The following is a 24,897-nucleotide window of genomic DNA, read 5'->3' as shown; positions in this document are numbered from 1 at the left end:
TGTAGTGCACTGTACTGTACTGTAGTGCACTGTAGTGTACTGTAGTGCACTGTAGTGCACTGTAGTGTACTGTAGTGAACTGTACTGTAGTGCACTGTAGTGCACTGTACTGTACTGTACTGTAGTGCACTGTAGTGTACTGTAGTGAACTGTACTGTACTGTACAGTTGTGACTATACCTAAGTTATCAGTACATATGCATAGAGGCCAGTTGCCAGCCTTGGTGTGATTTCTCAGGTGCCATCCATCTTGTTATTATATGCAGGGTCTCTTAACCTACCTGGAGCTTGCTGAGTAGGCTAGGCAGGTGAGCCGCCTGGTCAGCAAGCCCCAGAGATCTTCCTGTGCCTGCTTCCCTAGAGCTGGCATCATATGCGCGTGACTCATTGTTATTATTATAAATTATATTATTCTAAATGTTTCCTTTCAAGAAGAACTGATAACCTATTTATTATTTTGAAACAGGGTCTTATTATCTAACTCAGGCTAGCCTGGAACTTGCTATGTAATCTTGTCTGGCTTTGAAGTTGTTGTGGTTCTTTTAACCTCCCTCTGATTCTTAAAATCCCCTTATGGGCATTACAGAAGTTGGACATTGGTCTTTGTGTAATCAACTTCTGGTTGGCTATTTATTTTACTTACCTATATACTGCTGATAGTAAAACAGTATTTCTGTAATTAAGTTTCTATCAAATGGCCACCCATGATTTTGATCTGGGAAAGCCTAGTTTTACATGGGAAATGAACAAAATGGCAGTTAAAATTGCTGCAGTTTAAAGAATTTATGATTTCTTAAGCGAACATGTGTTCTACTTCAACATATCATGTTATTGGGCATTAGTTGTTACTGTGGAGAGTTGAAGTATCCTTAAGTTCACTCACATGTTTTATCCCATAGGATATGGAATAAATCATATCCTATCTCAGTGCCAGTGAAGAAGAGGGCTCTTGTCTGGCAGGGTTTGTGAGTCCAGTGAAAGGCTAATGAAAACTGTGTTGTGAACTCACCCTCTTCAGTAAAGAAGATTAGATAAAAAATTTGGTGTCAGTTTCTGAAGATAGCAGTAAAATGCAGATTCATAATTAAGTATGTCTGTGATTTTTGTCTCATTTCTGTTCTGTTCTCTTTATCCCAAGACTTGCTATATATGTGATGAACAAGGAAGAGAAAGCAAAGCAGCCACTGGTGCTTGCATGACATGTAATAAACATGGATGTCGACAGGCTTTCCATGTAACATGGTATGTTTCCATCATTGTAAAGAAATACAATTGGCAAACGCGTTATGTAACATGAAATTAAATATCAACCTTCCCATGTATCATTACAATGCATGTTTCTGGAATAGGCTTTCTATTCAGTGCTGAGGATCAGATCAACTTAGTACCTTGTGGATGTTGTAAAAACACTGACCCAGCTACATCCCAGCCCTCTTTTTTTTGTTTTTGACCAAAACAGCATGTGTTGATCTTGCTTACTGTGCTGTGATTTTGAAGCATGTAAGAATTGAAAAGAATTTTTCCTTTTAAATTGATGAAGTTTTACCCAGGCCTGGTGGCAAAATCATGCAATACCTGATACTCAGGAATTAGAGGAGGGAGATTGCCAATTCAAGGCCTATCTGGGTTATAGAATGAGCTCAAAGCCACTTTGGATGAGCTCATGAGAAGGGGCATGTTTTTTTAAAATACAAAAGAGCTGGTGAAATGGCTCAGCAAGGAAAGGTACTTGCTTGTTAAGCTCAATGACCAGAGTTCAGTCTTTGGATCCCACATAGTGGAAAGAAAGCCAACTCTCCTAAGTTGTTCTCTGACATGATAAATGCAGTCCAGGGTTGTACCCCTCAAAAATACACACCGAATTCACGAATAAAGACTTAACAAATAAAAGGGGGTAGTAGTATAACTTAGTAGTAATATTCTTGCCTCACATATGAGAAACCCTAGAACTATCCCACAGAAGGAAAGTACATTGTTTGCATCTGTGTAATCATCACCACATTGCTGTTTCAGACCTTTAGTGAGGCATGATCATAATTTGCACCAATATTGATTTTAAAATTGAAAATTACTAATTGTAAAGAGAAAAGGTTTTTAGCTGTGCCCCTCTTGCTGTTTTTATATCACTATTTTTTTAATATTTTCTAAAATTACAATTATCTTAATAAAACACTGTTGCTTTGTTTTCATAGGCTCTCACTGTTATCTAGGCTTGTTTCAAGCTCAACTAGTCCTCCTGAGCACTTGGGATTACAGGCGTGTGTCATTCATTATATGCAACTTTTTAAAAAAAGATTTATTTTTATTTATATGAGTACACTGTAGCTGTCTTCAGACGCACTAGAAGAGTGTATCAGATTTCATTACAGATGGTTGTGAGCCACCATGTGGTTGCTGGGAACTGAACTCAGGACCTCTGGAAGAGCAGTCAGTGCTCTGGACCACTGAGCCATTTCTCTAGCCCCTATATGCAACTTTTAAAGCAACTTAATTGCTGTTTGGTGACATAAAATTTTGATACATCTTTATTCATGAGAGATGAAGAATTTATTGTAAATATAACCATAATTTTAAAGAATGATAAAGTAATTGCAAGTGGAGGTGAAATATCCTTGGCCACAGCTCCAGTAGAGCTTTTCTGTCTCCTTCCTTTTGTGAGGGAACAGGGGTGTAAGTAGGTCCTTGCACATACTAAAGAAGTAAAGCAGATTGTTCCCAGTAGAGTTAGACTTCTGGCCCCTATCTTATCCCATTTTCCTTTATATTGTCTTACAGGTGTCAAAAAGTTAATTTTCTATGCCTAAATATGTCATGGTTTGAGGTGTATTGACAACTTTGGTGTTTATTTCGCAGTGCTCAGTTTGCCGGGCTGCTTTGTGAAGAAGAAGGGAATGGTGCAGACAATGTCCAGTACTGTGGTTACTGTAAATACCACTTTAGTAAGCTGGTAAGAGCGGTTTTCAATTCAAGATTAAATAGCACTTGAGTTTGACAAGATGGTGATATCACCACAAAAAGGGCATAAAATAAGAACATAGTCACAGGTTTTCCTTGATTTTCAGTGAAGATTGAATTCAGTTAGCTTACTGGGTGGTGGGTGGTGAACGCTTTTAACCCCAATACTTGGAAGGTAAAGGCAGGCAGATCTGTGTGAGTTTGAGACCAGTGTGGTTTACAGAGTTCTGGTCAGCCAGTGCTACACAGAGTAATTAATAAACCCTGTCTTGGGGGTGGGGATGGGGGAGTATGGGAAGACATTTAGCTTGTTCTTTATTGACAATGGAAAGAACCAATCATTTAAAAAATATTCTGTTTTACTACAATATTATAGATCAGAGTATATACTAGTAATTGATAGCAGATACCATTTAGTGAAAACTTTAATTTTTAGGAAAGTGTTTATTTTAATATTTCAGTTGCTTTGACTTCCTGTTCCTACTCAGGATTTTTGTCACTGGCCTCATCTTCCTGTTGCCCCGGTCTCACCCATTTTCTTTGTTATAGACTTGATTTTTCTCTTTTCATTTACGAGGGTATAGTAAAGTAGAAAAGAGGCTGTTTTGTAACTTGATTAGAGACTTTGATAAAAGATATTATTTAGACCCATGTTTGAAAGATTTTGAGGTTTTAGTCAGACTTCATGGTTACAAAAGTCAGTCTTGCATCGATTGTGGAAATGTTTAGAAGCCTTTGCAGCCTATTGTTTTTAAAATTTTTGAAATTTTATGTGTTAGTGTTTTGCCTACCTGTGTGTATACCACCCTTTTGTGTGTGCACCACATGTGTGCTATGAGGTCAAACAGAAGAGGATGTGAGTTCCCCTGGTATTGGGTTGTGAGCCCCTGTGGGTGTTAGGTACTGAACTTAGATCCTCTGAAAGAGCTCTTAACTACTGTCTCTCTAGCTCATAGTTGGAAACTTTGGATTTTAAGTACTTATGTCCATTTTCTTTTGAAAAATACATATTTTTACTGTTTTTCAGTTCTTCAGTATGTAGGTAGAGTCATATAACTAGTGGTTCTAACATAGCATGTTGTTCCAGTATTTCTCATTAAATGATGCATGACTATACCTAAAAGTGTGTGTCTTTATCAGTGTTTGCTGATGACTGACTTATCTTAGTGGCTGATAGAAACAAACTATTTGCATGAAGTTTAGATATTATAAAATTGAAAAGTTTGAGGCTGGGTTTGGTGGCATGTTTGTGACACCACCTACTGAGCCAGCACTTGAGAGGAGGGAGGGGTTGAGGTGAGAGGGCCTGCCTGGCTGCACGAGACTAAATAAATATAATCATTTTGACATTTGTACAACTAGATTTTTATTAATTTATTAGTTTATTAATTATTGATGTAATCCTATTTGCTAGATGTAAAAAGTCAATCTGGTTAGTAAATATAACTTGCATACAACTTGAACTTGCTTACAGTCATGTTAAAAACCAGTTTAAAACTAATTAGTTATGGTGCCACCTTCAAACTGTATCATGAAGTTTTATATTTTAAAGAAGAAATATGTATAATGTTTTTAGCAATACTTTAAAAAATGCATGGCTCTGACACGGATGTGTCTTCATTTGTTAATACATGACGTGTAGAGCTTTCTGAGAATTGGTTTTCTCAGTATTGAAAGTCAATGTTTCCTGCTTTATTACTGGCATAAAGTAACTCTGTAAATGCTGACTTCCTGGTCTTCCAGGCTTGCCATCTATTTTTCTCCTGTGTCCCAAGTGTTGAGATTTCAGGTGTGTGCCACTATCCCCAGAGGCATTCTTCCTTAACATGGTGTCTGTTGTTAAAGCTTTTCTTTATTTTTTTTTTTTAAAGTGAACTTTGAGAATGTAGTACTTTATTTCAAAAAAGGTATGTTTTGATAGTTTTGGGGAGGAGGACAGAGAGTCTGTGTATCCTTGGAATGTTTTCTCTCTCTATAGTCCGTGCTAACCTTGAATTCAGAGATCTCCCTGCCTCTGCTTCCCAAGTGCTAGGATTAAACATATATGCTACTATGCCTGGATTATTTTCACACATCTTAATAAATATGCAAAAATATGGCATTGATATTAAATTTAGAATTAATTCTTTTCTTTGTAATGCAGTGGATTGTGTTTAATCTTTATTGTGTATATTGAAATACTGATTTAAAAAAAACTTTAGACCTTTAAAAACATTTTATAGTGAAAGTAGTTTAAACCTAAATAAAAAAGTGGATTTTTTATATACATATATACATATGTATATATTTTCTTTTTTAGAAAAAGAGCAAACGGGGATCTAATAGGTCATATGATCAAAGTTTAAGTGATTCTTCCTCTCACTCTCAGGATAAACATCATGAGAAAGAGAAAAAAGTAAGTGGATTTGTTGTTGCTAATTATGTAGCACATCAATTAATAAACTTTAAAAATCTTTTTAGGTAAAATTGTGGTTTTTTTTTTTAACAGCTAAATGTAAATATTGAAATTCAGAAAAAATTTGGCCTAATAGAATATTAAATCAAAGACTAGGTTTAAAATAATGCCATATTTGTAAATATGGTTTTGACCATTGGAATTGAAAATTTAAATACAAGTTGATTGATAGCATGACAGTGATTTCTTGCATGTGTAACAAGTCATCTTACAAAATCTTGTGATGACCTGAGCAATGACAGTCTGTTGCTATGTATCACTAACTGATTATTTCACCTGTAATAGTTTCTCACCAGATTTTCTCCTTTATAATAGAACAACTTTGAATTCTAAATATTCTTGCCTGGTTTTTATTTTTCAACAATGCTAATATTTTTTCTAGTGGCCAAATATATCATTTGTTTGTGAATGTTTTGCCCTTTTAATTAAAATACTAAATCTTGCCTAAATACTAATCTTCTGATTTTTCTGCTTACATTTTTACTTACTTTAAAGGCTGTGATTAATTTTTTATTAGTTAAAAGTGAATATCATAGAATGATTCATACTGATTTGTGATTAAGAGTATATTTGAGGCACAAAGGGATAAATTCTATGAAGTATCTTAATGGAAATAAGGTAAAAGAGGGCATCGTAAATGGAGAAAGAATGTTCTTATACAGTTGATACGGGCTTGTTTAGAAACTGTCTTCAGATTGCATATAATGTGTGAGAATAAGGTCATTATATCTGTAAAGTGCTTAGGATTTGGGAAATGCTTATGTATAGTTGTTTTGGCACATTTTGGTTTCAGTTTATTATGTTTGTATCTTTTTCAAGTATAATACTAAGTTTTCAAATATTTAGTTTTGAGAGTTTTTTACTGTGACCAAAGTAAGTGCAACTTTATACTTAAGTAAACTTATGTAAACATTGGAGGTCTCTGGTAGCCAACAGTTGCACACGTTTATCTTATGAAGTAGTTTTGTGATAAAGTAACAGAAGGGTTATGTTCATTGCTTGGAGTTTTGATGATTAGAATGACAGGAGTTGGTTTAATATTAAGGGGCTTAATAAGAGATTCCATGTGAAATTACAAACTGATATGTTTCTGTAGGTAGACCTTATTACAGTGTGAAGTCTTAGCATTTGGTCTTTAGTTGAGGTATTTCACAAGCATTGTTTTGTTTAAGAAATGAGCATTGCATGGTCATACTGATTTGAATGTATGCTCTGTCATGTTATTGAAGGATGGTTACTGGCGTACACTGTTGAATCCATAGAGTTTAGTGGTTGTGCTTGTCACTTACCTCCCACAACTGAATGCTGTTTTTTATTTTACCGAACCTTTGTAAATTGTTGTGAAATTCTAGATTTAAAGTATTGTATTTAATTCAATTTGTTTAGCTCCAGATTTTGGATTTGAAAACAATAATTGAACTTTATTTTTAGTATATATTAGAAGTAGAACAATTTTTGTTATCAGGTCTAAATCTACTGTTTTGTTTTTCTCCCTCCGGTGCTAGTAGTAGAGCCCAAGGCCTCAAGCATGCAAGACAAGTACTCTGCCATTGAGCTACATCCCCAACCCACATTTCTATATTTTATTAGTAATTGACGTTTATTATGCACATTCATCAGTTAAACCTTTTGTAAATTTTATCATTAGACTTATTAGCTTACCTTAGAGTAGGACTTGTAAAGTATGTTACTATGTTTAGCAATACTATAGTTGAATTGATGGGAGTGTTGCAGACAGATCTTTCCCTCTGTCTTTACACTTACTTACTTTAAGAGATATTCTCCCTGTTGTAAGGAGAATTGGAAGCTGCCCCTCATTCGTCATCACTAGACAAAGTGGTTCTTTCTTTGTTGCTCATCATGCAAGACTTAAGCCCTTGTGTTTAAATTGTCATGTTGCCTCATCCTCCTTAGTAGTTGTAATTACAGACAAGCATCACACTTTACCTGCCTATATTCTTTTGGATTTTAATGTTTAGGCATGGCATGGTGATATACATGTATAATTCCAGTACCCAGAGAATAAATTAGGAGGTTCAGTAGTTCCAGGCCAGCCTGGGCTACTAACAGATTAATATTAGAGAGAAAAAAATGGCTACATGTGTTGAACATTTACAGACCTCGTTGTATTAAGTGTTACAGGTAATGTTGAATCAGTATGTGGGAAGATATCTGTAGATTATACTACATCATTGTATGTAAGAGACGTGAGTATCTATGAGTGTGTGTGTGTCAGACACTGAAATGTGTCCTGGAACCAGATGATTTATTCCGTTGAAATGTAACATTCATAATCTGTGCATACCTTGGTATTTTATTTTTTTATTCTGTTTTTTTTTTTTAAAGAGATCTTTTGTAGACTAGGCTAGCCTTCAATTCTGATCTTCTACCTCCAAAATTCTGAAATTGGTAGGCATGTGACGCTATATCCAGCAGACATTTGTAAATTTTGGTAATACTATTCTTTTTATTTTATTTAATTTTTGTTTCTTGAGATGAACTTTTCTGTGTAGACCTGGCTGTTCTGGAATTCACTCTGTAGACCAGTTTGGCTTCAAACTCAAAGATCCACCTGTCTCTGCCTCCCAAGTCTTGAGGCTAAAGTTGTGCACCACTACTGACTGACAGTAATACTGTTTTAAATGTTACTAAATGAACCACTTTTGTTTATCTCCATCATGAAACATACTTTCTTTGTAGGTTGTAGAATTTTTTTTTTTTTTAAAGATTTATTTATTTATTTATTTTATTTATGAGTACACTGTAGCTGTCTTCAGACACACCAGAAGAGGGCATCCAATCTCATTACGGATGGTTGTGAGCCACCATGTGGTTGCTGGGATTTGAACTCAGGACCTCTGGAAGAGCAGTCAGTGCTCTTAACCGCTGAGCCATCTCTCCAGCCCAGAATTTTTTTTTTGTAAAGTATAAGCATGTTGCTCATACATTGCATTTAATACTAAGTATTTTTTTTTCTTAAATTTTTAAAATCTGAAACAGGACTGGCAATATAAGACAGGTGTTGCTTTTAAAACAAAATCTCAAATGTTTGCCTTACCAATGAAGACTGAGGAGTCAGGTGCTGTGGTGAAAGTCTGTTAGCACAGAGAGGCAGAGAAACTACCCCGCTCACCTCCTACTCCACCAATGTCCCAGTTGGAAAAAGCCCTTTCCTTCTCGCTGTCTTAAGTACCTGTCAACTCAGAAACCCTACTTCTCTTTCCTGGATTTTCTTATGTTCACTCCCTGTCGACTCCTTGCTTGCTGTTGATTTAATTTAGCTCTTGTTTACAGTATGCTCTTGGGTTAAAGGTGTTTGCCACGGCTGAGCCATACCAAGAAAGGTTTTTCCTGTTCACAGTGTCACAGTGTGTTCACAGTGTGCTCAAATATCCTGCAACAACTAGGTATATATATGTTTGATTCTCCATTAAACAAAAGATTGAGCAAAACCAAAAAACAGAGCTTATAACTCTGTGATCTTTTTGTTAGTTTGTTTTGTTTTTGTTTTTTTGTTTGTTTTTGTTTGTTTCTTTGTTTGTTTGTTTTTCATGACAGGGTTTCTCTGTGTAGTCCTGGCTGTCCTGGAACTCACTCTGTAGACGAGGCTGGCCTCAAACTCAGAAATCCGCCTGCCTCTGCCTCCCAAGTGCTGGGATTAAAGGCGTGTGCAACCACCACTGCCCAGCATGGCTCTTTGATCTTATTTATTTAGATGATGTCTTGTTGTAGTTCAGCTGGTTTCAAAATTGTAATTCTCCTGCCGTAGCCTGTCACAGTTTGGGACTGTAGGCCTGCTACATTCTGCCTGGCTATATTTTGGTTAGCATGTATTATTATGATTATTTACAGAATACTGTTTTTTTTATATGTCTATAATGGATTTTGGTGATATTCACTCTCCAGTATTCTTTCTTGTCCCACTCCCTCTGATCGTCTGTCTTCTACTAGTGTCTGGTCTGTCTTCTATGGGATGGATGACCCAGCAAGTTTAAAATGGGTTATAGGAGTATAGATGAAGAGTCATTTATAGGTCACAAATATGCACAACTGAAGGAAAAAGGCCTCTCTCCCAGCAACTATTAACTGCCTATAGATACTCAGGGAGAGCTGGGCTTACATTTTAAAACAAAGCCAAAGCCAAATGACTGTAAGGGATGGTTAAGAATACTTGCTGTTCTTCCAGAGGACCCAGATTTCATTCTCTGCAAGTGGTGGTTTACCGACTGTTTATAGCTCTAGTTCCCAGGGCTGCCTTCTTCTTGCCTTGGAGCATGTTAGGCACACATGTTGTGCACAAACACACAAGCAAAATGCCCATGATAAATAAGTAAAATTAATATAAAATAAATAAAAATAAAATTTAAAAAAAGAAACTAAAAAATAAGTCGAGATTTTCCTCCTAGACTCTGCTCCTGGAATGGTGAGACTGTTTAATAAATGCCTAGGCCATAAGCATTGGCTTGTCTCTGGCTTAATCTTAACTTATTATTCTAATCTGGGTTCAGCTACATGGCTGCTTTTCTCTCCTTGTCTTCTTTCTTCCATCTCCTCAGAGTTTGGGGTGAATTTACCTTTATTCTCTTCTGAGTTCAGTTACCTGCTGGTATACCTTGGGCTCCTCAGCATTCCAGCTGGAATCTCCTGGGCTTCCCACTCTTACCCAGAATTCTCTCTATCCCTGCTGGATGTCTCATCTATTTCCTGTCTCAGCTCATCGCCCATAAGCTTGTGTGTGTGTGTGTGTGTGTGTGTGTTACAAGAGATTCTCTCTACTAGAAACATTTAAAAATACACAGTATACTTCATCTTTTCCTTTGGATTTGTATTCTCTCTTGTCTCTTTTTTCTTTCTCCTCCTGCTCTTATTGCTGTAGCTAAGACTTTAAGCACTATATTGAGTAAGATCAGAGAAAGTGGTGAACACCTTTGTCTTGTCCCTGATTTTAGAGGAAATGCTTTGAGGTTTTCCCTATTTGATATAACTTTGGCTATATGTTTGTCATATATTACCTTTTTACATTGAGATGATGTCCTCTCCCTAGGCTTTTATCATGAAGGTATGTTGGATTTTGTCAGAAACCTTTTCTTCATATACTGGGATTTCTGTCCTTGTGGCCATTTAGGTGATCTGTTACATTTATTGATTTGTATATGTTGTTATTCTTGTACTCTGGAATGAGGCTCATTGATCATGGGGAATGATTTCTTTTTGGATATGTTTGAGTTTGCAGATACGTTGTTGAGAAGTTTTGTATGAATATTTATGAGAGACATTGCTGTACATGTCATTGTTCTATGCAAGCTCTCTTACTCCTTCCCCACCTTCCCACCTCTGCCTCTCTCTTTGTTGTTATGCTTCTGTCTAGTTTGATATCAGGGTGGTACTGGCTTTGTAAAAAAGAATTTTGTAGTGTACCTTTCTTTTCTGTTTCATGGACTAATTTGAGAATTATTGATGTTCTTACTTAAAGGTTTGGAGTTTAGCAGTGAATGTTCCCAGGTCTGGTCTTTTTTATTTGGGAGATATTTAAATTACTGCACTATTCTCACTGCTTATTTTAGGTCTCTTTTTGGTAGGTCATATATCTACAAACACATCCACTTCTTTTTGACTTGCCAGTTTAGTGGAGAGTGTTGTGTGTGTTTTATACAGGTGCACATAGGTTCACATGCATATGTGTGCTTATGTGTGTAGAGGTGCCTTCCTTGCTGGCTCTCTACCTTAAAATTTTTTGCGACAGGATCTTTCACTTAACCTGGAGCTCTTTGATTTGGCTAGTCTGGCTGGCCAATAAACTCCAGGGGACTGCCTCTCTCTGCTTCACCAGTTCTGTGGTGACAGATGTACACCTCCATGGGTGCTGGAGCCCCAAACTCAGGTCCTCGTCGTGCTTGTGCAGCAGGCACTCTACCGACTGAGCCTCTCCCCAGCCCCAGAATCTAAGTCTCTAAGGTATATCGGAACGATTTTAGGGACATCATTGATAGCTATTGTCATGTGTTCCAGTTAGTCTTTTGTAAATTTGGATCATCAGGTTCTGTTTTTTGGTTAGTTTGGCTAAAGGTTTGTCAGTTCTGTTATCTATTGAAAGATCAACTCTGTTATTCAGTCTTTACGTGGAAATTTTGTATGTACTACATTAATTTCTGCTCTAATATGTTTTCTATGTATGTGTATTTGTGCGTGTGCATGCGTACCTGCGTGAGTGTTTGTGTGTGTGTGTGCGTGCGCATGCGCACGCCCGCGCACGCACGCGCACATGCTAGTCTATAGAGACTAAGTTGATAAGTCAAATATCCTGGTTTCGTGCTTTTCTTTCTCTCTCTTTACTTGCCTGCCTCTCCCTCCCTCTCTTCCCTCTCCTCCTTCCCTCTGTCCCTCCCTCCCCCCCTCCCTCCCTCCCCCCCCCCCCCCCCCCCACACAAAAAAAAACCACCCCCCCCTCCCTCCCAGGCTCTTTCAGTAAACTTAGAGCTCACAGATTTGGCTAGATTTGCCTGGTCAGTAAATGTCTGTCTGTCTGTCTGTCTGTCTGTCTATGTGGATGCTGAGGATTGAGTTAGTTCCTCCTTGAACTTTGAGGGAAAAGAATCGACCCTTGATTTTGGTTCATTCTTTTTGTCTGTTGATTGTGTCTTGGCCTTAAGATCTTAAGGTACATTTGATTTGATTTTACTTATTTGAGATTTTATTTTTTTAATGAAAGCCTCAGGACTATAAAATTCATTTTTAAAACCGTTTTTCTTGTATCTAATTTATTTTGATATGTTCTGTTTTAATTTTAACTTCTTGAAGTTTTTTTTAAATTTTTAAAAATTTTTTATTGTGTCAAAGATCTATTCAATAGTGTATCATTTATGCTTCATGAGTTTATTTATTTTTGTGGTTTCTCTTGTTGTTCGTTTTTAATTTTACCCTTTTTTGTTCAAATAGAATACAAGTGATTTCAGTTTTCTATATGTCACTTTTTATCCCATTACGATATGTTTCAAAGAAAGTTCCATGGGCTGCTGAGGAGAATGTATACTGAGTAATATTTGAATAGAATTATCTATAGATATCTGTGAAGTCCATTTGATCTGTGGTGTCATTAACCAATATCTGTTTCTGGTTGCTTCACCTTCCAATTCCCTCAGGATGAAAATGAGGTATTTGTGTGTGTGTGTGTGTGTGTGTGTGTGTGTGTGTGTGTGTTCTGTGTCATCACAGCCAGTATTGTTTGTCTTTGAACTCCTATCTAGTCTAGGCTTATCTCAAACATGAGATTCTCTTGCCTTCTCTTGAGTGTTGTAATTACAGATTTGTACCACCAGGGCCAGTTGTTTTAACTTTTATCCTGTTCTTCCCTCTCATGTTCTTTGCTGTTTCTCTTTCTTTGTAGACTGTGGGCTTCTTCGCAAACTATCCTCCTGCTTTAGCCTTATGAACTGTTGTGAACCAGATGGAAACACAAACCTTGAATTCCCAAGTTCAAATTTAAAAACTATTTTCTGTATCATTAAGTGCACCTTACCTTGTTGTGTAGTTATAATAAAAGAGCTTTTTAGTATGGTTACAGTACCATTATCAAAATAACTATTGTCACAGTTTCTAATTTGTCAGTAATACCAAAAGATTTAAACAATTATTAAAATTAGTGTGGAGTCTTTTTTTTTTTTTTTATGTGGTGCTTGAGGAGGGACATGCACAAAATATTCCATGGGTCAGCGGTCAGCTTGCTTGAGTTGCTTTCTTTTATTATCCTGTCCTGGAGGTAGACTGCAGCTATTCAGACTTGATGGTATCAACTTACTGGTTATAACTTTCACTATATAACCCTGGTTCGTCTGCAACTCATAGTTTCTGTCTGTCTTTCATTGCCACAAAAGAAACTTAAAAAAATAAATCTTGGTCCAAATCTAACCCAATGAGTCATGATGATTATATAATGTAAGAAAGACCTATTTAGTGTTTTCTAGTCTGAAATATTTGAAATCCACCCCTTTCCATTTTATTTTCCAAAAAACTTTGCTTTAGAGTTTCTGAAGCACTATTTCTGAAGTCTTTTAACAGTGGATTCTATTGGCATATACCTTTTGTGGGTTTTTTTTGTTTGTTTGTTTGTTTTGTTTTGGTGCTGGGATTTGCTCTATAGCCTGGGTCAGCCCTGAACTCAAAATGAGTCTTCCGACTCAATTCTCGTGCACTCATGCACACACACATGCATGTTATGAGAGGGAGAGAGGGAGAGAGGGAGAGAGGGAGAGAGGGAGAGAGGGAGAGAGGGAGAGGAGAGAAGAGGAGAAGAGAAAAAGAGTGGCTCATAGGCTATATGGTCTAAGTAGTCCAACAATGGCTGTCTCTTGAAAGAAGGCCAAAGATCTGGTACTTTGTTCTACAAGACTGGATGTCTCAGCAGTCCTAATCTGCTGCTGAAACGCCAGATAAGTCCTAGAGAGCTGCTAGTCTTTAATAAACTACATTGAAATCCTGAAGTTACAGACATTAACTGTGGTGGGTACTGGGGTCTCAAATTCGGTCTCCATTTGTCTTAGTCAGGGTTTCTATTGCTGCACAAACATTATGACCAAGAAACAAGTAGGGGAGGAAGAGATTTATTCAGCTTACACTTCCACGTTGCAGTTCATCACCAAAAGCAATTCAGAACTGCAATTCAAGTAGCTGGGGAAGCAGGAGCTGATAAGGAGCCATGGAGGGGTGTTACTTACTGGCTTGCTTCCCCTGGCTCGCTCAGCTTGCTTTCTTACAGAACCTAGGATTACCAGCCCAGGGATGGCACCACCCAGAAGGGGCCCTTCCCCCTTGATCACTAATTGAGAAAATGCCTTACAGCTGGATCTCACGGAGGCATTTCCTCAAGGGGGACTCCTTTGTCTGTGATAACTCCAGCTTGTGTCAAGTTGACCCACAAGACCAGCCAGTTCACCATGCTTGACAGCTAGCAGTTTTCATAGTAAGTTCTCTTTCTTTTCCATATGTCAGCCATTTTTGTTTTATTTTGTTTTTGTTTTTCTTAAAGTTGGTGCTGGAACTAAACTCATGTCCTTAAATTTACAAGGCAAGTACTTTATCTGAGCTCTCTCTCCAGCCTGGTTTTCTTTATTAATAGTTTCTCTTTAGTTCACCTTCTTACTATTGTTCATTATTATAAATAATAAGAAATTAGACTATGCTTTTGAAAATCTGGAAGTCTCTTGTTAATAGATACTTTTTGACTCTATTCCTTCAGATTTCCAATTTCTTTCATTTTGAGACAAGATCTTACGTCTGCTGAGCTGACCTCATACTTGCTTTGTTGTAGAGGAGGACCTTGAACTTTTGGTATCATGTCTCTGCCTCCTGTGTGCTGGGAATTGAACCCAGTGCTTTGTCTTGCTATACAACACTACCAATTAAATATCTTTAGCCCCAATTTTCAAATTTATTATTATTGTTATTATTATTATTATTATTATTTTTAGGATTTAGTAAGACTCAGGTCTTGCTCCTGCTGAGTACATATGAACTATATGTACTCGGAGATGAAAATTTCAACATCTCCACATTTCCTTTTAAGTGCTCAGTAGCAGTCTACTTAAAAACTATAAGTTTCTGGTTATTTATTGTACCATTAATTTAATAATGGTGGTTCTTAAATGCTTTAACTTCCCTTTTAGCCTGCCACCTACCAGAGGTAGTGGAAAGGAGAGGATATGGGGGAAGTGGACCTGTTTAGAAAGGTTCTTTGGAGCAGATCCCATCTGTGTTGTCAGGAAAGCAGCAGTTGAATTCACAGATCCACAGCAGCAGCTCAGTCCATCTGCAAACACTTCACGGATACACCAACAGTCCATTCAGTAGTATAGGGATAGCAAACACAAATCGGCAGCAGTGGCACTACCTAGCAGAGACAGCCAGGCCTATGCCAAATCGGCATGAATCAGCAGGAGGGACCAGGGCCAACAGTAATGCCAAGAAAAGTTCTCTGTGCCTTTCTCAGCTAAGCAAAGATCAGCAAAGACTCAAGACCCATAGCATTGTACAACTAGCTCTATAAGCAAGCCAAGCAGCCTAAGTCCTTGGAAGTTTTTTGGAGTCCAAAAAACTCTATGGAGTCCTGACAAATGCAGCTCAGCTATTCGATGTAAGGTGGATGTATACATGTGTGTTGTTAGCGACGGCTCTGTCATCCCGTGTCTTTCACGTGCTTGCTTTAGCAGAACATCCTCTCTCCTGTGTGTGCTTAGCTAAACATTCCTTCACATGTTTGCACCAGTAAAACACCATTCAAATGACTTTCCAAAGAACCATTAAGTTTCTACTTTAATTTATTTGTGCGTGTGTGGGTATATTTGTTCCATAGTCATGTGTAGAGTTCTAGAGGACAGCTTGTTGGAGTTGGTTCTCTGCTTCTGCACTGTGTGTTCTCAGAATTGAATTTAGTTTTGTCAGGCTTGATGGGATGTGTCCTTACCTACTGAGCCATCATATCAGCCCTGTGAACAGTCTTGCCAATGCCCATAAAGATGTTTACTGATGGTCTTGTGAATACCCTGTAGATTTTGCTGACTCTAATCACAAGCAGCTTGTATTTTGAGGTTTTGTTGTTGTAAGAATATCTTAGTCCTTCTTGAGGACTTTTCTATCTGCAAACCTTATCATTTACCTTTTATAGCATGGCATATTAAAATTTATTGGCTTAAAACTGCAAAAAAAATGATGGTGTTGTACTTGGCTAAAGATCAGCAAGTGGAGTTGAGCAGCTGTTTTTAGCTCAGCATCTCTCATCCAGCTTCTTTCAAAATGTTGGCTTACAGATGCAGTTTGGAAGAGTGAAGATGAAGTTAGGGAGTAGGGTGACAGTGGAATCGTGTGAAGGTTTGAGTGAAGATAGAACATCTTTAAAATGCCTTAGTGTGGTTTTCAAGCTGGTATTTGCAGGAACTTTTGCCTAATGAATTATTGTCTTAGGGTTCCCTGAGTACATGACAGTGATACCTAGTCTTTTCTAGCACAAACAACTTAAGAGGAAAGCAACAGTTCCCAACTTTTTCCTTTCTGAATACTACTTTGTTTTTGTGGGGGTGGTTGTGATAAAATATGTGTGATGTAATATTTTTCATTTGATTCTTACTGTTGTATTCTTGATTGTTATACTGTCATTCAAACTGTTAGTAGTCTTACTTTTGCAGTATATATGTTGGTACCATAGGTCAGTATTGATCAGTGAATCAGAGGAATTACATAGGGGCAAAGATCTTTGGAGATTGTGATGGTTAATTTTAAGAGCCAGCCTGACGAAATCTTGAATCACTCAAGAAGGAGAGTCTTAATGAAGGATTGTGTAGATCAGGCAGTGTGTTTGTGTAGGGAATTGTCTTGATTGCATTAATTGAGTAGAAAGATAACTGCTCATTGCCAGTGGCACAGTTACATAGGCATTGGATCCTGCATTTAAAAGAGTGGAGAAAGTGGGGCTGGAGAGATGGCTTAGTGGTTAAGAGCACTGAATGCTCTTCCCGAGGTCCTGAGTTCAATTCCCAAAAACCACATGGTGGCTCACAACCATCTGTAATAGGATCTGATGCCTTCTTTTGATATGTCTGAAGACAGCTACAATGTACTCATATAAATAACAAATCTTTAAAAAAAAAAAGAGTGGAGAAAGTGAACTAGTGCTTATTATCATGTATGCATTTATTGCTATTCCTTCTGACTGTGAATATAATATGGCCATCTCTCAAACTTCTGTCTCTGAAATTATGATTGACAAAGGTAGTTTTTAAGGTTTATTCTTTACATATGTTTTTCTTGGCATTTTGCTCTACAGTCTTCTTTTCTTCAGTAGTGAAGGTAGGCATCTACTGGGTAACTAGGGAGTGGATTAAGGAATGCAAAAAGACATTAAATGTCTTTTGGTTTAGTGCTAAAGAAGCTATTGGAAAGTTTCAAAATAGTGATTAGAACAGAAGCTCATTGAAGGCTATAGACTAATGAAGACCAAGATATAGTTTGAGTAACTTAAAAAGATTCTTAGATATGGGGCTGCAGAGTTAGCTCATCAGTTAAGAGTACTGCCTACTTTTCCAGAGGACCGAAGTTCAATTCCCAGCACCTATATGGTAACTCTTGTTCTAGGGCTTCCATCTCATTGTTGCTGCCTCCATGGGCAATATCTATGTCATACACAGACATATATGCAGGCAGAACAATGCATACAAAAGAATAAAAATAAGTAAATGTTAAAAATATTTGAGGATTAAAAGAAATAAATCTTAAAAATCTTAGATATGCAAAAAAGGTATATATGTGAAGAAGAAAATACTATTGCTCTAGTTTGATCCAGAAAGAAGAAAAACATGAGGGTCAGTAAGTTACCTTCTGGAAGCTAGTGTTGTGTGTGGCATGGCTGTGAGACAGGGAAATAGGTAGTCTTCAAAACCGCTCCTAATCACAAAGTGGAAAGTGATGAAGGCAAAGCCAGGTTTATAGCAAATATTGGAGCTAAGGTCCTAGAAGATTTAGAACCTTTATTGTTCCTGATGTTATTGTATTTTTTTTTTAAATAATGTTCTGACCATCAGAAGATATTAGTTTGACATACATGGTGTTAGGGCCTTCACATTTACAACTCTTTCACTCTTCTGAATCAGAGCTAGTCAGTGTAGGCAGAAATTTTTCTCAATGCACTTTAATAAGGGTTCAACCTCTCCTCTAACCCACCACCCACTAGAGGTAGTAGTGGAAAAGAAAAGTTTTTAGGACAAGGGGAGCAGACCTGTTTAGAAATAGTTCTTTGGGACGATTCCAGTGTTCGTTGTTCTCAGTCCAGTCCACTAGCAAACACCACACATGAATCAGCAGCTGCATCCAGTCCACTTGGTTGAAGGCACTCAGGAATCAGCAGCTGCATCCAGTCCACTTGGCAGGCACCACACAGGAATCAGCAACTGTAGTTCAATCCAGAGGAAACTTGAGTGGTGAAGTGGAAACTTAAAGGTTCTTCAGAGAGGCAGTTGTGTTGCATGGTGTTTTGCTGGGGCAAACATGTGAAAGAGTGGTTTCCTGAAGCGGACACAAATGAAAGGCAGACGTGATGGAATGTTTAGTTGAAGCAAACACAGGAGAGATGTTCTGCTAAAGCAAGCACACGAAAGGACATGTGATGAGGGATTCTTTGCCAGCAAATGTATTCGTCTGCCTTACATTGCCTAGTTGAGCTTCATTTGTTGGGACTTCATAGAGAGAAAGGCACCAAAAAAAACTTCTGGTGGTGTACTGCAGTTTTTTTTGCCACTTCCAGGACTGATTGGCAAAGGTGATGCCAGCTAAGACAGACTCACATGTTGAGGTAAGACGTGCTGAGGCAAGACCCATGGAGGACACATGATGTTTGGAGGGATATATAAATAGGACTCAATGGACAGTGAAAAAGGCTGAGGTTGGCTTGCTTATAGAGCTAGCTGTGCAACGCTTTGGTCTTCTGTTTTCACTTTCTGAGAGAGACACAAGACACAGCTGAAAACTTTCCTGGCATTCCTGTCAGCCCTGGTCCTTCCTGCTGACTTGTGCTGAGGCTTAGGCCTGACTGTTTCTCCTAGGTAGTGTCACTGCTGCTGATTAATGTTTGCTATCCCAACTCTACCGAACTGGACTGCTGGTGTATCAGTGAAGTGTTTGTGAGTGGATTGAGCTGCCACTGTTGAACTGCTGATTTCCAGACAACACAGATGGAAGTTGCTCCCAAGAACCTGTCTAAACAGGTTCATTTCCCCCATATTCTTTCTTTTCCACTACCTCTGTGATGTGTCGTTGACTACAAGGGAGGTTAAAGCATTTAAAGTTGGGGTTGAAAACATTAAAATTACAATGAGGCTCACCAACTGATCCTGGTCCAAGGAAGCGGTAAGAAACTGCAGGAAACGAGACATTCTTGGCGAGTTTCTCTCTGTAACGTTGTCAATGAAGCTCAGCAAAGAAATGTAAGGTGAACCAATATATGTGTGTTATCAGCAACGTGGCAAAACTAACCAGTAATTGAACTTGCAATTGTGTGGTCATATTCTGTGTGGTCATATTCATATTCCTCCAGCAAACATCCTTTTACCTGTGTGCCCCAGCAAAACATCATTTGACAGAACTGACTTCCCAAGAAAGCAGAAGTTACTTTTTGAGCCAGTTTTATTTTAGCAAAACTGTAGCCAGCATATTGATATTTTCTGTGTCATTCTCCAAGTCTTAGTTCCCATGAAACAGTGCAGAGGATCAGCTGCCATCTAGTCCTGGATCTGTTGCATTAAAGCAAAGCACCTGGGCTTAAGGCATCTGAAATAAAAGCATGGATGCCATTTCTTCCTATATACTATTCTGGGTTTTGAGGCTATTGACTTTATATATTACCGTGAAAAGATTGTCTAGAAAAATAGTTGCTTTACTTGAAAAAGAATAAGCGTAGTGAAATGACCACATCTGACTCGGAACCAAGGAAATGATTGTATTTAATAACTAGCTATTCAGAAATAAGATATTTAGGTAGAGTTGTTTCTATACGTTATAATAAGCAAATTCGAGTGGCTTTATGTTTACTTTCTATTCACAGCCAAATCCAAAAGTGGACTTTTTGATTGGCTATTTTCTTCCAAATTATCGATCTGCTCTTTTTCTTCCCTCCCTTCCTCTTTCCATCCCTCCCTCCCTTCTTCCCTCCCTTCCTCCCTCTGTCTTCTTTCCTCCCTTCCTCCCTCTGTCTTCTTTCCTCCTCCCCTCCCCTCCCCTCCCCTCCCCTCCCCTCCCCTCTTCTCTTTCTCCTCTCTTTCTCCGTCCCTCCTACCCTCCCTCCCTCTCCCCCCACCTCCCTCTTTCCCTTTCTTCCTTCCTTGGGACAATTTTAGTGGCTGTACTACTTTCTGTTGCTGTGATAAATACTGACCAAACCAAGTTGGGGAGAAAAAGGGTTTCATTGGCTTAAAGTTCATCATTGTTGGAAAGCCCGAGTAGCCATGTGGAGGATGGAACTGAATCACAGACTGTAGAAGAACTCTGCTCACAGGCTCCCTCCTAGGCCTATGTTTAGTTATCTTCTTTACCTGAAAGGATACCTCTCTAGGAATATCACCACCTATAATGTGCTGAGTACTTGCACATCAGTCAACAATCAATAAAATACATAAGAAAATTGGCCTAAATGTCAATCCAATAATGGCATTTCCTCCTCTGAGGTTCACCTCATCTTAGGTGACTAGTTTATGACAAATTGATAAAAACTAGGAAGGGTAGTATAGTTAAAAGAAAAACATAGTATAGTTTAAGTGAAAAATTCTGGTAGTATCCTGGAGAGGTGGAGCAAAAGTCATGCTTTTTAAATTAATTGTGGATGAGAACTAGAGATAGATTAAGGAAGGAAAAAACACACTACAGCCAAGAATGAAGGTGGGTTAGTGAATTGTAGAAAGAGTCCCCAAACCCTGCTTTTTAAAAACTATTGTACCTCTTGCTGCCATGTTCATTTGTATTACTCTCCCCTGATGGAAGCATTGCACATACTACCTTGTTGGGTGTCTTACGGGTTGGACCTAGGGGTTCCATACATTTCCAGTCAGACTGTCATGGTCTGGACCTAGTGAAAATGCTTTCTCTGAACTCAGGGGTAGCTGGATAGTTTCTGTGCTACATATATGACCTGAATTTGGTGAATAGTGGTTATCTCTGCAGCCTATTTTGGGAGTTTATTTTGAGACAGGCTTTTATATAATAGGTCATGGTGGCTTCAAACTTCTTGTGAACTCTTAATCCTTCTGAGTCTGTCTCCCAAGCGTGAGATTTTAGGCTTATACTGCACTTCTCTAGCCTGTTCTTGAAGCCTTGAATAATTACAAAAAGATTTAAAAAGCAGAGAACATGTTAAAAAAAAAGTTTAGTTATCAGTCCAAAATAGCTATTATTACTAGTAAATATTATAGAATTTTTCTATGCATACACAGATTAAAAAGAATGGTTAGATATTTTATTATATTTTATTTTATATATTTTATTATGATGAATTAAATAAATGTGAAATAGATTATTTTGATTTTCAAGTAATTTTCTTTAATTCAAGAAATAATTCTTTCAAGATAAGTAACCTTTAAGGCTAATGATAGAAATTAGAAAGATAAAAAATACTGTAAAGGTGAAATTTTTTTTTCTAGTTTGGATTCTTTAAAAAATGTATGTGTGTCTGACTTTATGTATGTATACTATGACCATGAGGGAGCTGGACAGATTGGATCCCCCTAGAACTAGAGTCTGTAGACTCTTGTGAACTACCATGTAAGTGCTGATAATTGAAGTCAGATTCTCTGTAAATAATGGGACACTGAAATTAGGGTGGCTGAAAGAATTGGGAATGCCTTTTTCTTATTTTTGTGTGTCCATAATTTGTGTATATATGTATGTATGTGTGTATGGAGGCCAAAGGTGGATACTGGAAGTCTTTGATTGACTGTGTTTTTATATCCTTTGAGGCAAGGTCTTTTCAGTCAAAACCCAGATCTTGCCAGCTGATAGAGCTCTAGTCTGGTTAGTTGAGTCAGTTTGATCTGTGGCACATTTTTTTTTTAATTAAAAAAAAAAAAGAAAGCTAAATAAGTTATATATGTATATGGGCATTTTACCTGCTTGTCTGTCCATGTACCATATGTGTGCCTGACAATTGCAAAGACCAGAAGAGGGAGTTGGATCTCCTTGTACCAGAGTTAAAGATGATTGTGAGCTGTCATGTAGGTGTTAGGAATCCAACCTGGGTCCTTGGGAAGATTAACCTTTCCTCCAGTCTACCTATATACATTAAACCAAAAGACAATAATTAAAGGTACTTATAAATTATAAACAATCTTTTTTTTTTGTTTGTTTTGTTTTGTTTTTTGAGACAGAGTTTTTCTCTGTGTAGCCCTGGCTGTCCCGAAACTCACTCTGTAGACCAGGCTGCCCTCGAACTCAGAAATCCACCTGCCTCTGCCTCCCAAGTGCTGGGATTAAAGGCATGCACCACCACTGCCCAGCAATTATAAACAATCTTAAAGTTTAAAGAATTGTTTATTAAATTATAGGCACTGAGAGTTGGAAGTGATACTGTCTTAACCTTGTGGTTGTAAGAAGAAACTCCATGTTCATTTTCCTGTTTTTTTCCTCTGATTTTTCTTTTTGCATAAATTAAAAAAATTTTTTTGCACATGTTTGCTCTTGAGTGCCATCTTACACATGTGGAGATAAAAGGATAATTTGCGGGAGTTAATTTTCCTTTCACAATGAGGTTCTCTAGCATCAGCCTGACAGTAAGCATCCTTACTCACCGAGCCACCTGACAAGGCCTTCATAACATTTTAAAACAAAAGTTACCCTAGCCATTTTCTTCCATACTTAAGATGATACTCTTTTCAATGATCCTTAATAATGTATATAAAATTTTTCCCCCAAATGCCTCTGCTGAGTATGCAGGTTTTTTCCTTTTTAACCCATTCCATGTATGGGTTCCTATATTTTACTGAACTGTATTTAAGATTGTGTGTACTTCTTTTGATGAAACTACAAGGTCAAAGGTTCGTGTATTCCCTTGCCCAATCAATGCTCTTTCTACATTGTGGCCTAGTATGTGTGAAGCCTTGGGTTTGATCTCTAGTTCACGTAAATAAATTTACACAGTGATTAACATCTGTAATGCTAACATTGGGAAGGTGGAGGCAGGAGAATCAAAAGTTCATGTTACCTTTCTAGTCCATACTGAGTTTGAAACCAGTTTGGCATATATGAGGCTGTCTCAAAAGTTAATTATGTTAAACATTGAAGCCAGATCATGGCTTTAATTCCAGCACTTGGGAGGCAGAGGCAAGGTGATTCATTGGTCTTAAGGCAAAGATATACATGCAGTCAAATCACCAATAAATAAAAATACGTAAAATAAAAATAAATTATTCTGTTGGGCAGTGGTGGCACACGCCTTTAATCCTCTTGGGAGGCAGAGGCAGGTGAATTTCTGAGTTCAAGGCCAGCCTGGTCTACAGAGTGAGTTCCGGGACAGCCAGGGCTATACAGAGAAACCCTGTCTCAAAAAAAGAAAAAAAAAAAAAGAGACAAAATGAAAAGAATTTTTTAAAAAAGACAAACCGACTTCAATGGGTTAGTAAAATGAGGACTAGACTCAATTATATAACAATATTTAATAAGTGATAACAAAAGATACCAAATGTTAAGTCTAAACTAATTTAATAATACTATTAAAACTGGTTACTGGTTTCAGAAAAATTCTAGACAATTTAAAACAAAATACAGAGGTAACAGCATAATAAAAAATTAATGTAAAACTTAGCAAAGTGAGTTTTATCTATCTGATTTTAATAAAAGAAAAAAGATAGTTTGAGACACAGTTTCTCTGTGTAGCCTTGGCTGACCTGGAACTCACTCTGTAGATCATGTCATGTAAGCTGGGTTTATTCTTGAGGCTATAGGAACCCTTGGCTGATTTCATGGTGGTTACTGGTCTTATTCATAAAGTTGGGATGATTAGGTATTGCTACACATAGGCAGAGAGGTCCCTCAGGTCCTTCACATATGACCTTACTGTTCATTTGACTTTTTCTGTGTGTTCTCTGCAAGACCATCAAGTATTCTTTTTTTTTAAAAAAAAAAACTTTTTATTGATTCTTTGTGAATTTCACAGCATGCACCTCAATACCTGACCTCACATATCTGCCCTCTGCCCTTGCAACCTACCCCCAAAAGGAAATAAAAATTAAGACTAAACAAGGAAAATAAAAACCAAACATCTGTCCATGGCAGCTTCAGTATGTCACACAGTATATTCTTTTGCCCAGATACCTTTACTTGCAGATGTCTTTCCCACTTGCCTACAGGCATGTTGGAGGGCCTCTCCCATCAAACATTCTTAACCCATGCAATGAATCAATCATTGGCCTGGTTCGAGGCCTCTTTCTTCTGTTGCACCATCAATACTGGATTCCCACAGGAACTTCTCTTAGACATCCTGTTATTGTCCTGTGTTTTGATCTGCAGAACTGACCTCTTTACTTGCTTCAGTACTTCATAGATGGGGTAGATGTTGGGGAGGACAAAGTCAGAATGTTGGATATGGGCCTGGGTGGTGGCTGAGTTTGTCAGCTCAGCAGCTCTCCTGCACTAGGAACCACCAGGGATAGCTTTCCTGCTTTGCCTAGGTGAGGGGTAAGGCCATTTCTCCTGTGCCCACAAGGTCACTGGGGTTCTCGAGGTGCAGGGTTAGCTCTCTTGTGTTCATGGCCTTGAGGCCAGCTCCTACCACCAAGGTCAGCTCTACTGTGCTGCCCAGGTGAGTTTTGGGGTTTGGGGCTGCTCTTCCCACCTGCTACAGGCAGTAAAGGGGGGAGGGCGCTATATCTTGATTGCTCTCAAGCCCTTTTGGCCGGCTTAGGGCCAGCTCACCCACACTGGCCAGGAAGGGCATGGGGCCAGCCTTACGAAGCCCTTGAACATCAA

The 24,897-nt window shown here is 38.0% G+C and overlaps 1 protein-coding gene across 5 annotated transcripts in view; it reads left to right on the top strand.

Moving 5' to 3' along the window:
* The window catches only part of Mllt10 (MLLT10 histone lysine methyltransferase DOT1L cofactor), a 144,213-nt gene that overhangs the window by 50,338 nt on the left and 68,978 nt on the right, over positions 1-24,897 (top strand). For 4 of the 5 annotated variants that reach the window (XM_028764916.1, XM_028764919.1, XM_028764917.1 and 1 more), the window contains 3 exons: positions 1,138-1,241; positions 2,853-2,946; positions 5,254-5,349. In XM_028764916.1, coding sequence (XP_028620749.1) covers positions 1,138-1,241; positions 2,853-2,946; positions 5,254-5,349 — 294 coding nt within the window. The remainder of the gene's footprint in view (positions 1-1,137; positions 1,242-2,852; positions 2,947-5,253; positions 5,350-24,897) is intronic. The other variant, XM_028764918.1, reaches the window with a different exon arrangement.

Source organism: Grammomys surdaster, unplaced genomic scaffold (genome assembly GCF_004785775.1).
Source record: "Grammomys surdaster isolate TR1022 unplaced genomic scaffold, NIH_TR_1.0 146, whole genome shotgun sequence".
Taxonomy (NCBI): Eukaryota; Metazoa; Chordata; class Mammalia; order Rodentia; family Muridae; genus Grammomys; species Grammomys surdaster.
This window is presented reverse-complemented; position numbering and strand designations above follow the sequence as displayed.